Source organism: Dendropsophus ebraccatus, chromosome 5 (genome assembly GCF_027789765.1).
Source record: "Dendropsophus ebraccatus isolate aDenEbr1 chromosome 5, aDenEbr1.pat, whole genome shotgun sequence".
NCBI classification, from domain to species: domain Eukaryota; kingdom Metazoa; phylum Chordata; class Amphibia; order Anura; family Hylidae; genus Dendropsophus; species Dendropsophus ebraccatus.
In genome coordinates this window covers 91,938,097-91,949,726 of record NC_091458.1, presented here as the reverse complement: position 1 = coordinate 91,949,726, position 11,630 = coordinate 91,938,097, and the positions used below count along the sequence as shown (strand labels likewise).

The window sequence follows — 11,630 nt, the reverse complement described above, 5'->3', positions numbered from 1 at the left end:
TTGACACAAGCTTCGTAGAAAAACATGATTTAGAAGCTTTGCACACAACCATCATCAAAGAGACTGTTATCTGACCATGTCTGCAGCTCTGAGCATTGTAAAGTGCTGACAGTTTCCCTTTAAGTAAGATTGTCCCCAAGTTTGGCCGTACATTATATAGTCACCCATTCTTTTTTACAGGTGCCATGTAAAACTATGGTTCCCTGAAGTTTCCTCTGGCAATATTAACTAATGCTTTTGATTAGGGAAACTTGTCTTCATGCGACAACTCTATGAACCGAGTTAATAAGATAATTTAGTGACTTCAGTGAAACATTTTCACAATCTTAAAAGTCTCTCTGGAAAAAAAAGTCTCTGAAATAAATACACTACTAACAGAATTAACTTTATTGGTTATTTTACTGTTTAGTCAAAGTGTTTTGACAAAAATTCTGAACATTGCCAAGCACCTCTCGCCTGAATAAGGCTTTAATAAAAACTATCTTCCATCTAGATACATATCTTATTGTACACCACCCCCAGTGTGTACAGAACAAATTGATGAGTAAACTTTGTGTGATAATACCCTGATCAACACAACCAAAATGCTGCTGTTCTCAAAGGCAAATAACAGTGAAGGCATAATCATTAGTTACATTGCTGTCTGACGCACAACCAACAGTCAAAGAAACATTGGAAATTACAAAAATTATGTTAATAAAGGCAACACAAAAACCCCAAAGACATAAAAAGAAAGAGACAAAAGTAAATGCAGAAGCAAATGCATTTAATTTTTCACAGTTATTCAAGTTCCTAACAGTTTTTTTGTTAAAGGGTTATCTAACAGAAATCTTTTTCTTTCGAATCAACTGGTGTCAGAAAGTTATATAGATTTGTAATTTACTTCTATTAAAAAAATCTCAATTCTTCCCATACTTATTAGCTCCTATATGTCCTGCAGGAAATAATGTTTTATTTTCAGTCTGACACACTGCTCTCTGCTGACATCTCTGGCCAGAACAGTAGAGGTTTTCTATGGGGAGTCACAGAAAACTGAGACAGACTTCCTGTCTTGGCCAGATATGTCAGCAGAGAGCACTGTGTCAGACTGAAAATAAAACAACATTTCCTGCAGGACATACAGCAGCTAATAAGTATGGGAAGATTTGAAATTTTTTAATAGATGTAAACTGCAAATCTACATAAATTTCGGACACCAGTTGGTTTGAAAGAAAAGTTTTCCGCTGGACAACCCCTTTAATGAAATGTCTCAAAACATTTATATGACTGTATATTTACATGGTGTTAAAGCTCAAATCTCTTTTCTTTGCTATCTACTGTACATAGTGAAAAATAAAGGCTTATATTAAATGCGTTATATAAAAAGGACTTCATTTCAAGGAACTCCTTATAATAAGTATTTTGTCAGCATGGCTCATTTTAGTAGACTCCAGTCTCTGCTGACTTTTACAGACTACACGAGAAATGTTATATAATAATAGCCACTGTTTTTATATTTACTTTTCTTATTTCCTAAATTCATATTTTTAAAAGAGAAAAAAACCATTAGTTACTGTAAGAAAGTTCAAACTAATAATGTGATTCATACAGTAATTTTATAAAGACTTAAAACTTCGTTTGAGCAGCAAACACAAGTAAGTTTATACAAAATAGAGAGGAAAATATAAAGGATTCTGTTTAATGAAATGAACCATCTACATTATTTAGCACTGAATACTGAATAAAGAGGTTTCACTGGGCTTTTGTATGGAGGGCATCATATTTTAGACCCTCTCATATCTTATTGAAAGCATTACACTTAGTAATTTAATGAATGTGTTGCTGTTGTATCATAGAGACAAGTCAGAAGTTTAGTTTAGAAGTAGCTCATTTCCTGAACTGCTGATTCTTGATATGTTCATATCACACACAGTGACCACAACAAGCAGAGTATGTTTTATAGCAATATAGTTATATCTATTACAGCTTTTTTTTGGCATCTCTTTTCCATAAACCTTTTAGATCCATTTTAGGAGACCTGCCCCCACTCCCAGACAGGCAATCCATACAATTGTACCCACGTGCAGATGAAAATCTGATATCTCAGTTATAATTAGCACATGGTAACTGGTCTGACTTAAACAGATTTCCCTGACAATGTTTATGGTAAATGACCATCAGTACAATATCAGTGTATAGTCTGGTGTAGTATTTACAATCCATATCCCCATGCTCATCGTGATCATCGCCTCATTGTACATCTTTTCTTGGTTTACTAGAATTTTTTCAAAACCACATTGTTAATTTTAGTTTCAATTAAATTCTTTTATGGTGCATTTACACAAAGAGATTTATCTGACAGATTTTTAAAGCCAAAGCCAAGAATGAACTATAAACAGAGAACAGGTCAAAGAGGAAAGACTGAGATTTCTCCTCTTGTTAAATCCATTCCTGGCTTTGGCTTCAATAATATGTCAGATAAATCTCTGTGTAAACCCACCATAAGATTGCACAATTAGAATTGACTAAACAATACAGAGGAAAGAAGAAATAAACAAACCATGTAGAAGCAGATTCTGGGTCAAACATTTTACATTTTGATCACTGTAGCAAATTACAGGTTATTATTCTTATTTGGTTGGTATGGCCCCTGTATATAGAACCTAAATGCATGGACACAGAGATAAAGTGCAAGTTTACATTTACATACTTTTTGATATGTTAATGAAACATAATACGTAATCATCAAAGATACAAAGATCTGCACCCGAAAACCCAAAAGCTCTGTGGTCCTCTATTCTCAAAATCAGTAGAGATCCTACCCAGTGTGTTTTACATAACCTGTGCTCCTAATGTTTACTGGAAAGCCATTATCAATAGAGGTGGTGGCATTGATCACCAAGTAAAGATCATAAAAGAAACAAGGCATCTGCATTAAGATTTAACACATTTAAAAATTTAGCAATTATTCAAATAGTACTGCTTGTACCAACAAACCATGGACCCCAGAACAGAAATCTTTAGGATTTGCAACACAATATTAGTTAGCTTTGTAAAAAGAGTTCTGTGCAGTCACAGTATTCTGGCTTCTCTTCTGCATTGTCCTTACATATCAAGTAGGTCATCACCACTTTCATCGCTCTCCACAGTAAGTTGCCTTGTCCACCATTTCTTGACTTCTGATCCACAAGAGGCAGCATCAGACATAGCATTCATCTTGCCCACTGCAGATATCATTGTGGAACGACCACCAATGCGTAGGTTAACAGAAGATACAGAGTGACTTATAGGTTTTGGTGCTGTAGAACAGATAACATGAAGACATTTCTAACTACAAACCACAGGTCATATAGTTATACAATGGTTATATATGGAAATCAGTAATTTTAGGATATGTCACTGTCAGACATATGGATATGTCAGTGATAAACTAAGGCCCACTTCACACTGAGCAAAAATGGTGGAGCTCTCCGCCATGGAATCCCGCCATGCTCAGTGTACTGCAGTGTGTGTATGGGAGGGCGCATGCACCCCCGCCCCTCCCCTCTCCGCTAAAAAAATTGACTTGTCAATTCTTTAAGCAAAGATCCATGGAGGCGCGCCCGTCCTTGTATAGACACACTGCAGGACACTGAGCACTACGGAATTCCGCTGTTTTTGCTTAGTGTGAACTGGGCCTTACAGCGGAAAACTATAGTTTAAAGCAGAGCTGGGTCTGGAGGGTGGTCAGCCTGGCTGCTCAATGGCTCGTTCTGCTTAAGTGTTAATTGACTTGCTACTTTTTTTTTTGTAAAAAAACACATCTATTACTGAAAGAAGTCAGTAAAACCACCCCACTGGACACGGTTTTAAAATGTGTTTTTCTCTACAACACTGCAGTATTTCATAGTATAACATAGTTTGCTAGTAAAAACAGGCAGCCTGCAGGGACTTCATTCTTCCTTTGGTTTGGGTAGAATAAGGCTGCATTCCCACGGATCACGGACGTGGAATGCATGTACCGGAGTCCCCCCGCGCCCGGACAGCATCTGTAATTAGATGCTGGGAGCGGGGGAGACTGTATTCATAAGCGCCGCGTTGTAGTAACAGCACCGCGCGGCTGATTCATTACAGCGCGGCGCTTATGAATACAGTCTCCCCCGCTCCCAGCATCTAATTACAGATGCTGTCCGGGCGCGGGGGGACTCCGGTACATGCATTCCACGTCTGTGATCCGTTAGGATCACGGAACGTGGGAATGCAGCCTAAATCTCCTGAAACACTTCTTTTCAATTATTGTAAAAAGTAAAAAATTCTTTAAAGTGACAACTCTTATTGAATAAAATCATGTGTTAAACTATAACTAACAGTTATATCTGCAGATTTCCAGAACATTTACTTTTACCTACCTGCTGGTAAATGCCATTGACCAATCCGTCTTGAGCGCATTGCACCTTCAATGGAATCTTGATGATCTCTCATGAGGTCAGAAAAAGTGGGGCTCAAAAGCTTTGGTTGACTGCTCGTCTAATAAAAAAAAAGTATAAGTAACATATTTCATATTTTAAATGATTATGAAAATTAGACAGGACCTGTTCTGCCATGTCTGTTTTTTGTAAATACTTGTATTCCCCACAAACTAACAGTTGGAACATGTTAAAAACCTTATATAGGTCATAAAACACAGTAAAGAGAACACAGACTACAAATATGAGCTTGTTGGCACAATAAATGTCCACATATGGCACCAATAATATCCCAGGCTAAAGACAATTGGGGAGATAAATAAAAACAAAACTAAAATTTGTACTGTTGAAGTCATACTGACCCATACAATAAGTTTGGCATTACTGCAGCCTGGAGAAGACGGATGCAGTGCATTATTTGAACCTGAACTTACTGGAAGTTTGCTTATTGCCAGTGAAAAGTACTTTGTCCTGCAAAAATAAGCCCTCATACTACCATATGTTATGGAATTGAAATGTGGAGGGTTGAGAATGGGGTAATGAATACCTCTGGCTGGGCATTATCTTGATTGAGGCTCATGTCATCACTTGGCTGTGTTGTCTCAATACTAGGTGGGTTCCCATATCTCTCCCTTTCTTGTTGCTGGCTCTCTCGTAGACTGTGGATAATGCTGCAGGACTGCTGTTGTTTCTAAAAGAATTAAATGCAACACAAATCATGCATTTTCAAAATTATCAAAATATATCCGCATTATTTAAAAAACACATTCATGCTCATGTCACTAGCAATATTATAAGGGCAAAGCAGCTAGCCGTATTATCTAGGCTCTGTGGCAATCTACTTGTATAGGAGCTCTATGGCTGTCTAAAGTGATTGGTTATAGTGATCATCTAACAATACAGGACAATTTGTCTGCCTTGTTTTATAGAATTGTATTTGTATAATGTATTGTGGCAGTTTATGATTCACAGAGGATTTTTATTTACTTTGACAATGTTATAGGATGCTGCAGCTGGCAATATTATGGGGCCAGTATTGTAGACACTCTGAAATGAAGGTTTTAGGAAATAAAAAAAGATCAAAGTAGTAATTTTTTTTTTTTTTTCCTTTTTATAACTTCTTTATTTTATAAATAACAATAACAGTACAATCCATACAATCCTCATATTACAATATCCCAAAATTCATCCCCTAAACTTACAATCCCCCCCCCGCCCCCCCCCCCCCTCCCTCCCTGGAGGAATATCTGAGAAGAGCAACCAAAAACTCAATAAACACACAAGAAACACGCAAGAAAGAAAGGAAAAAAACAAACAAACTAACCACTCATGTCTCCAAGAAAATTCCCCCGTAGTCTCTCAAATTTCATAACACAACCTTCCCACTCTTCAATAACCGGACCCTTAGGAGAAAACCATTTTCTGGAAACAAGCAATCTGGCATAGAATAAATGCCTAATGATTTTCCCTTTAATTTTCTCTTTAACCTTAATATTAGAAGTATCCCCCAAAACTCCCAACTCTATTGATTGCTGTAAATCCACCCCGACCATCCCTGAGGTTTTTACAAACACCTGTTCCCAGAAATTGGTCAACTCCACACATCCCCATATCATATGGCCAAAACCCGCCTGCCTAACGCCACATCTAGGGCAACTATCATCTTTCCTATCCTAGCCAAAAAGACCGGAGTGTAATATAGACTGTGTATAAAGTTGAACTGTATTACTCTATGATTTCCGACGGGCGACACTTTCCTCAGATTCCCACAAATCGTTGCCCATTGGACTTCCCCTACCTCACCAATTTCAATCTCCCATTTTTGTTTACTACTCACCATGCCCATATTCACATCTACCAAACATTTGTAGACCCTAGATACACATTTTTTCGAGTAGGGCTCCCTTCTTATTTTATCTATCAAGCTGATTTTCCCATATCCTTTAAATTTCCCCGCCACATTCATTACCCGAAGAGCATGACTCAATCTTACATACTCGAACCATCCATTCTGACCCACATTAAATTCACTACTCACCCTATCCCAGCTTTTGATCCCATGCATATCCCAAACATCCCTCAAACATACAATTCACGCTTCCTTCAAAACCTTAAGCGTCCCTATCTTTTTAACTTCCCCAAGATTATTATTATCCCACAGGGGCGCAAAATCTAACAAACCCTCTATTCCAAACACCTTTTTCATCTCCTTCCATACTTTTACCAATAATACCACCATACAACATCCTACCCATATATTCTCTTCCAACCATCCCGACTCCAAAACACCAAAAATATCCCTCTCCCCTCCTTCCTTACCCCTCCGCAACATTTTAAACCACTCATTACTCTCCCATTTCATCAGCCAAAACATTTGCGATGCAAGAAAATATTTGTTCACATCCGGAACATTTAAACCTCCTCTTTCCCACGGGAGACACAACCCATCCAACTTCATCCGGATTTTCTTCCGTCCCCAAATCAGGGAGTTAAACATTGCCCTAATTCTTTTAAAGAGTTTACTCTCTATCCACATCGGGGAGGCACAGAAAATATATAACAGTTTGGGCAGACAGACTGATTTTAAGAGGACTATTCTATCAGCCCTGGAGATCGGTAGAGATTGCCACGTATTAACCTTACTCTCTAACTCTTTAACACACCGTATAGTGTTTAGGTTGTGAAAATCCTCTATTTTCCTCGAAACATTTATCCCTAAATAAGAAAAACTTCCCCCCTCCCCCAAAACCCGTAAAGGAAAAAAAGATAACTGACTTCCCTGTTCCAACGGCATCAACACAGATTTTGTCCAATTGATTTTTAGCCCCGAAAATCTACCTATGTCTTGTACCAGGCTCATCACCACTGGTATGGAATTATCCGGCTCTTTAAGGAACAGCAATAGGTCATCCGCGTATAGGGAAATTTTATCTGCCCCTCCTCTTACGCCAAAACCCTCGATCCGAGACTCTGCTCTGATTTTTATAGCCAAGGGTTCCACTCCAAGAGCAAAAAGGAGCGGGGACAGGGGGCAACCCTGCCTCGTTCCTTGGCTAAGTCTGAAGGAGTCCGATAGTACGCCGTTGACCATAACTGAAGCCCTTACATCCGCGTAAAGGAGACGAACCATGCCAATAAATCCTTCCCCCATTCCAAAACGCCTTAACACTTCCCATAAATAGTCCCACTCCACCCTGTCAAACGCCTTAATGGCATCTAAAGACAGGATGGAGTGGGACCCTCCCCTCTCAACTACCTGCATGTTCTCAAATAATCTCCTAATATTATACCTGGTCATCCGGCCCGGCACGAATCCACACTGGTCTTCATGGACTAACTCCCCAACAATCTTACCCAAACGCATAGCCAGGGCTTTAGCAACTAACTTAGCATCTATGTTAATCAATGAGATCGGCCTATAAGACCCAACCTCAAGTTTCTCCTTCCCTGCTTTTGGTAACAGCACAATAGTTGCATCCCCCATGGATACGGGCAGACTACCCCTCTCCCCTGCCTCCTCCATGACTTGCTGCAACCCCGGCAACAATACCTCCCTATGGACTCTATATATTTCATAAGGCAATCCATCACTCCCCGGAGCCGAGTTACCTATGATAGAGTCCAAAGCAGAATTTAACTCTGTAACTGTAATGGGTGCATCCAACTCAGCCCTCTGCCTATCCGTAATGCTGGGAAAGATAATATTATCCAGAAGAGCTCCCAATTCATCCTTTGAATATTCAGATTCTGATGTATATAAATTAGCGTAGTAAGCCCTGAACTCTTCCAATATTACGTCCGTCTGGTTGGAAACCCTACCATCCCTACATCTAATGGCAGTAATATCCCTTTTCTCCTGTTGGTTTTTAATCAACGATATCAAACCTCTATTTGGCTTCCCTGATTCTAACAACCTTTTCTCCCCCCTAAGTGCCAATTGATTCTGCGCTTTCTCTACTAGATACGCTTCCAACTCTTTCTGTGCTTCTACTAATTCCCCTTTCAACTCATGTGTAAGTGCCAACTTATACTTCTCCTCAATACCCTCTACCTTACAAAATAATTCTCTTTCCAATTTACGAAACCCCTTTTTCATACCACATATTACCCCAAAATACCTCCCCATTATAACGGCTTTTATTGTGTCCCACACCACCCTTTTTGATGAGGTGCCACAATTAATATCCCATATATACTTAATGTCATCCTTAATTTTATCTTTATCATGAATTAACTTAATCCAGTGTGCATTTATACGTATTATATTCTCTTTATTTTCCCTAAGAGAGTGCATTTCTAACAAAACAGGTGCGTGATCTGATAAACATCTTTTCAAATATTTTATGTCTTTAACCAACGGAGCCATAAGGTTATTGACCAACGCCATGTCAATTCTTGACATGGTGTTGGACGTCTTGTTCCAACAAGAAAAAGAATTTTTATCCGGGTACATTTCCCTCCACAAGTCCCTCAACCCTAATTCTCTGAGGACCCCCGGAAGAGGGGAGCCCCCCACGGGACACCCCCCCCAGATGCCCTCATCCTATCTCTATTCTCATCCATCACCGCGTTGAGATCACCCATCACTAGAATAGGACATTCTACTTTATTTTGACTATATGCAAATAATGCCTTAAGAACTTCTGCATTAAAACGTGGGGGAATATATATAAATGCCAAAATACAACAAATAGACCCCAATCTACCATAAAGAAACACATAACGCCCCTCACTGTCAATTTTCCGATCAAAAAGCTCCCAGTCCACACTCTTGTGAATAAGTACTGACACCCCACGTGCATATCCTGAGAACACCGAATGATACTGACTAGACCACCAGTTCATATTCAGCAAATTAACTTTATCTTTAACTAGATGGGTTTCCACCAGACATACCACACAGGGAAGGTAATTCTTTACAACATTCATCACTGCCATGCCAAAAAAAAAAGAGCAAAGGAGACGTAGAGTGACACATACAGATTAGCAGAAAAAAAAAAAAAAAAAAGTAGTAATTTTTAGAATTCTGTTTTACTCACTGCCCTTATACGCTTGAGACACTTCTTTAGCCACATGCGTATAGTTTGTTTAGCCACTTCTTCCTCGATTGTGTACTCCAGCTGTTCCCGGGCAAGCAGTTCTTCTAGCTGAAGGCTCTTTCTGATATCCACAGACCTATAGGACAGCATACTGCAGAAACAAGCAAACACATTTACTCATATACAAAGCATATACAAGAGAAATTCTATGGATTGTTTTAAATTACCACACACACCCCACATAGGAATAACAGTCTATTCATGCCAAATGTGGATTTAAATAGTAAATAGGGAAAGATGGCTGCTACAGGTTTGACTTAACAATAATCACAAAGGGAAACATTTGGCTGATCTTATATAGAAAGAAAAGTTACATTTGTGACATGCTGCCCCTGCTGAAAGCACCAAAATTTTACATTTCTAAGTGATAAAAAAAATGGAACTCATGTTCTCAAGTTTTCTCCACAGTACAGATAAATATACGATTGATGGGAACCCATACATCTTGAGAAGGTATCATATTGGTGTAGAAGAAAAAATGGGATTGCTTTTTATTTTTTTTCTAATATTTTATTTAAAAAAAATTTGCAATACTGGTGTTTTTTTCTCTTTTCGTTTACACCGTATACCATGTGGGAACAATATTGTTATATTCTAATAGATCAGACAATTCTGCATGCTAAGATATGTAATATGTGCAATTGGTGCAAATCTAAATTACATCTCATCTCACAAAAGCAAGCCCCTATACAGTTATAGGTCTTGAAATGCATTGATGGAAAAATAGGTTGGTTCTAATCTAAGGGCCCTATTACACCTACAGATATCTGACCAATTTATCTGACAGATTTTTAAAGCCAAAGCCAGGAACGGACTATAAACAGAGAACAGATCATCAAGGAAAGACTGGGATCGCTCCTCTTTTCACATCCATTCCTGGCTTTAGTTAAAAAAAATCTGTCAGATAAATTGGTCTGTCAGATAAATCTGTTGGTGTATTAGGGCCCTAAGCTTAGAAAAACAAGGCTACCTTCTCTATGAAACAGTACCACACCTCTCCTCAGGTTGTGCGTGGTATTACATCTTGCCTACATTCATTTCTATGGAACTGGGCTGCAATTTGACACAAACTAAGGTGTGGTACTGTTTCTGAAAGAAAGAATTTTTCTAATCCTGAATATCCCTTTTAAATGGGTTATCCAGGATTAGAAAAACATGGCCACCTTTTTCCAGAAACAGCACCTCCCCTGTCCTAGGTTTGGGTGTGGTTTTGCAGCTTACTTCCACTAAATTCAATCGAATTGAATACTAAATTGTAATACCACACACACCCTGAGGACAGGGGTGACGCTGTTTTTGCAAGAAGAGTTAAACCCAATTTAGGAGTGATTAGGAGCTTTACATTAGGAGAGAATGTCTCCATTTTTTTCTTAGTTAAATTTTTTCCCTGTGCATAGTCACATGCTGGGATATCAAAATTCCTCTTAATATGATGTAATGGCCTGGCTTTTTCACATTATTGACTTTGTAACTTAACCCCTTAAGGTCAAAGCCAATTTTCGTTTTTGCGCTTTTGCTTATTCCATTTTAAGTTTCAAAGTCAACAGCGCTTGCATTTTTTCACCTAGAGACGTATATGAGCGCTTATTTTTTGCGAAACTAATTGTACTTTGTAATTACAGGCATTATTTTTCCATAACATATGCTGCGAAACCGGAAAAAAATCATTTGCGCTGTCAAATTGAAAAAAAAACTAATTTGTTTTGATTTCGGGGAGTTTTGCATTTACGCCGTTCGTCCCATGGTAAAACTGACTTGTTATGCATGTTCCTTAAGTCGTTACGATTACTATGATATATAACATGTATAACTTTTATTGTATCTGATGGCCTGTAAAAAATTCAAACCATTGTTAACAAATATACATTCCTTACAATCGCTCCATTCCCAGGCTTATAGCGCTTTTATCCTTTGGTCTATGGGGCTGTGTGAGGTGTCATTTTTTGCGCCATGATGCGTTCTTTCTATCGGTACCTTGATTGCGCATATACGACTTTTTGATCACTTTTTATTACATTTTTTCTGGATTTGATGCGACCAAAAATGCGCAATTTTGCACTTTGGAATTTTTTTGCGCTGACGCCGTTTACCGTGCGAGATCAGGAAT

At 38.5% G+C, this 11,630-nt stretch overlaps 1 protein-coding gene across 1 annotated transcript in view; it reads right to left on the bottom strand.

Moving 5' to 3' along the window:
* Positions 1-1,191: 1,191 nt before the first annotated feature.
* Positions 1,192-11,630, bottom strand: part of NALCN (sodium leak channel, non-selective) — a 420,693-nt gene continuing 410,254 nt past the window's right edge. Inside the window, exons 42-45 of the mRNA XM_069970713.1 lie at positions 9,464-9,614; positions 4,972-5,115; positions 4,368-4,485; positions 1,192-3,278 (exon numbers count right to left, since the gene is read on the bottom strand). Coding sequence (XP_069826814.1) covers positions 3,085-3,278; positions 4,368-4,485; positions 4,972-5,115; positions 9,464-9,614 — 607 coding nt within the window. The 3' untranslated portion in view covers positions 1,192-3,084. The remainder of the gene's footprint in view (positions 3,279-4,367; positions 4,486-4,971; positions 5,116-9,463; positions 9,615-11,630) is intronic.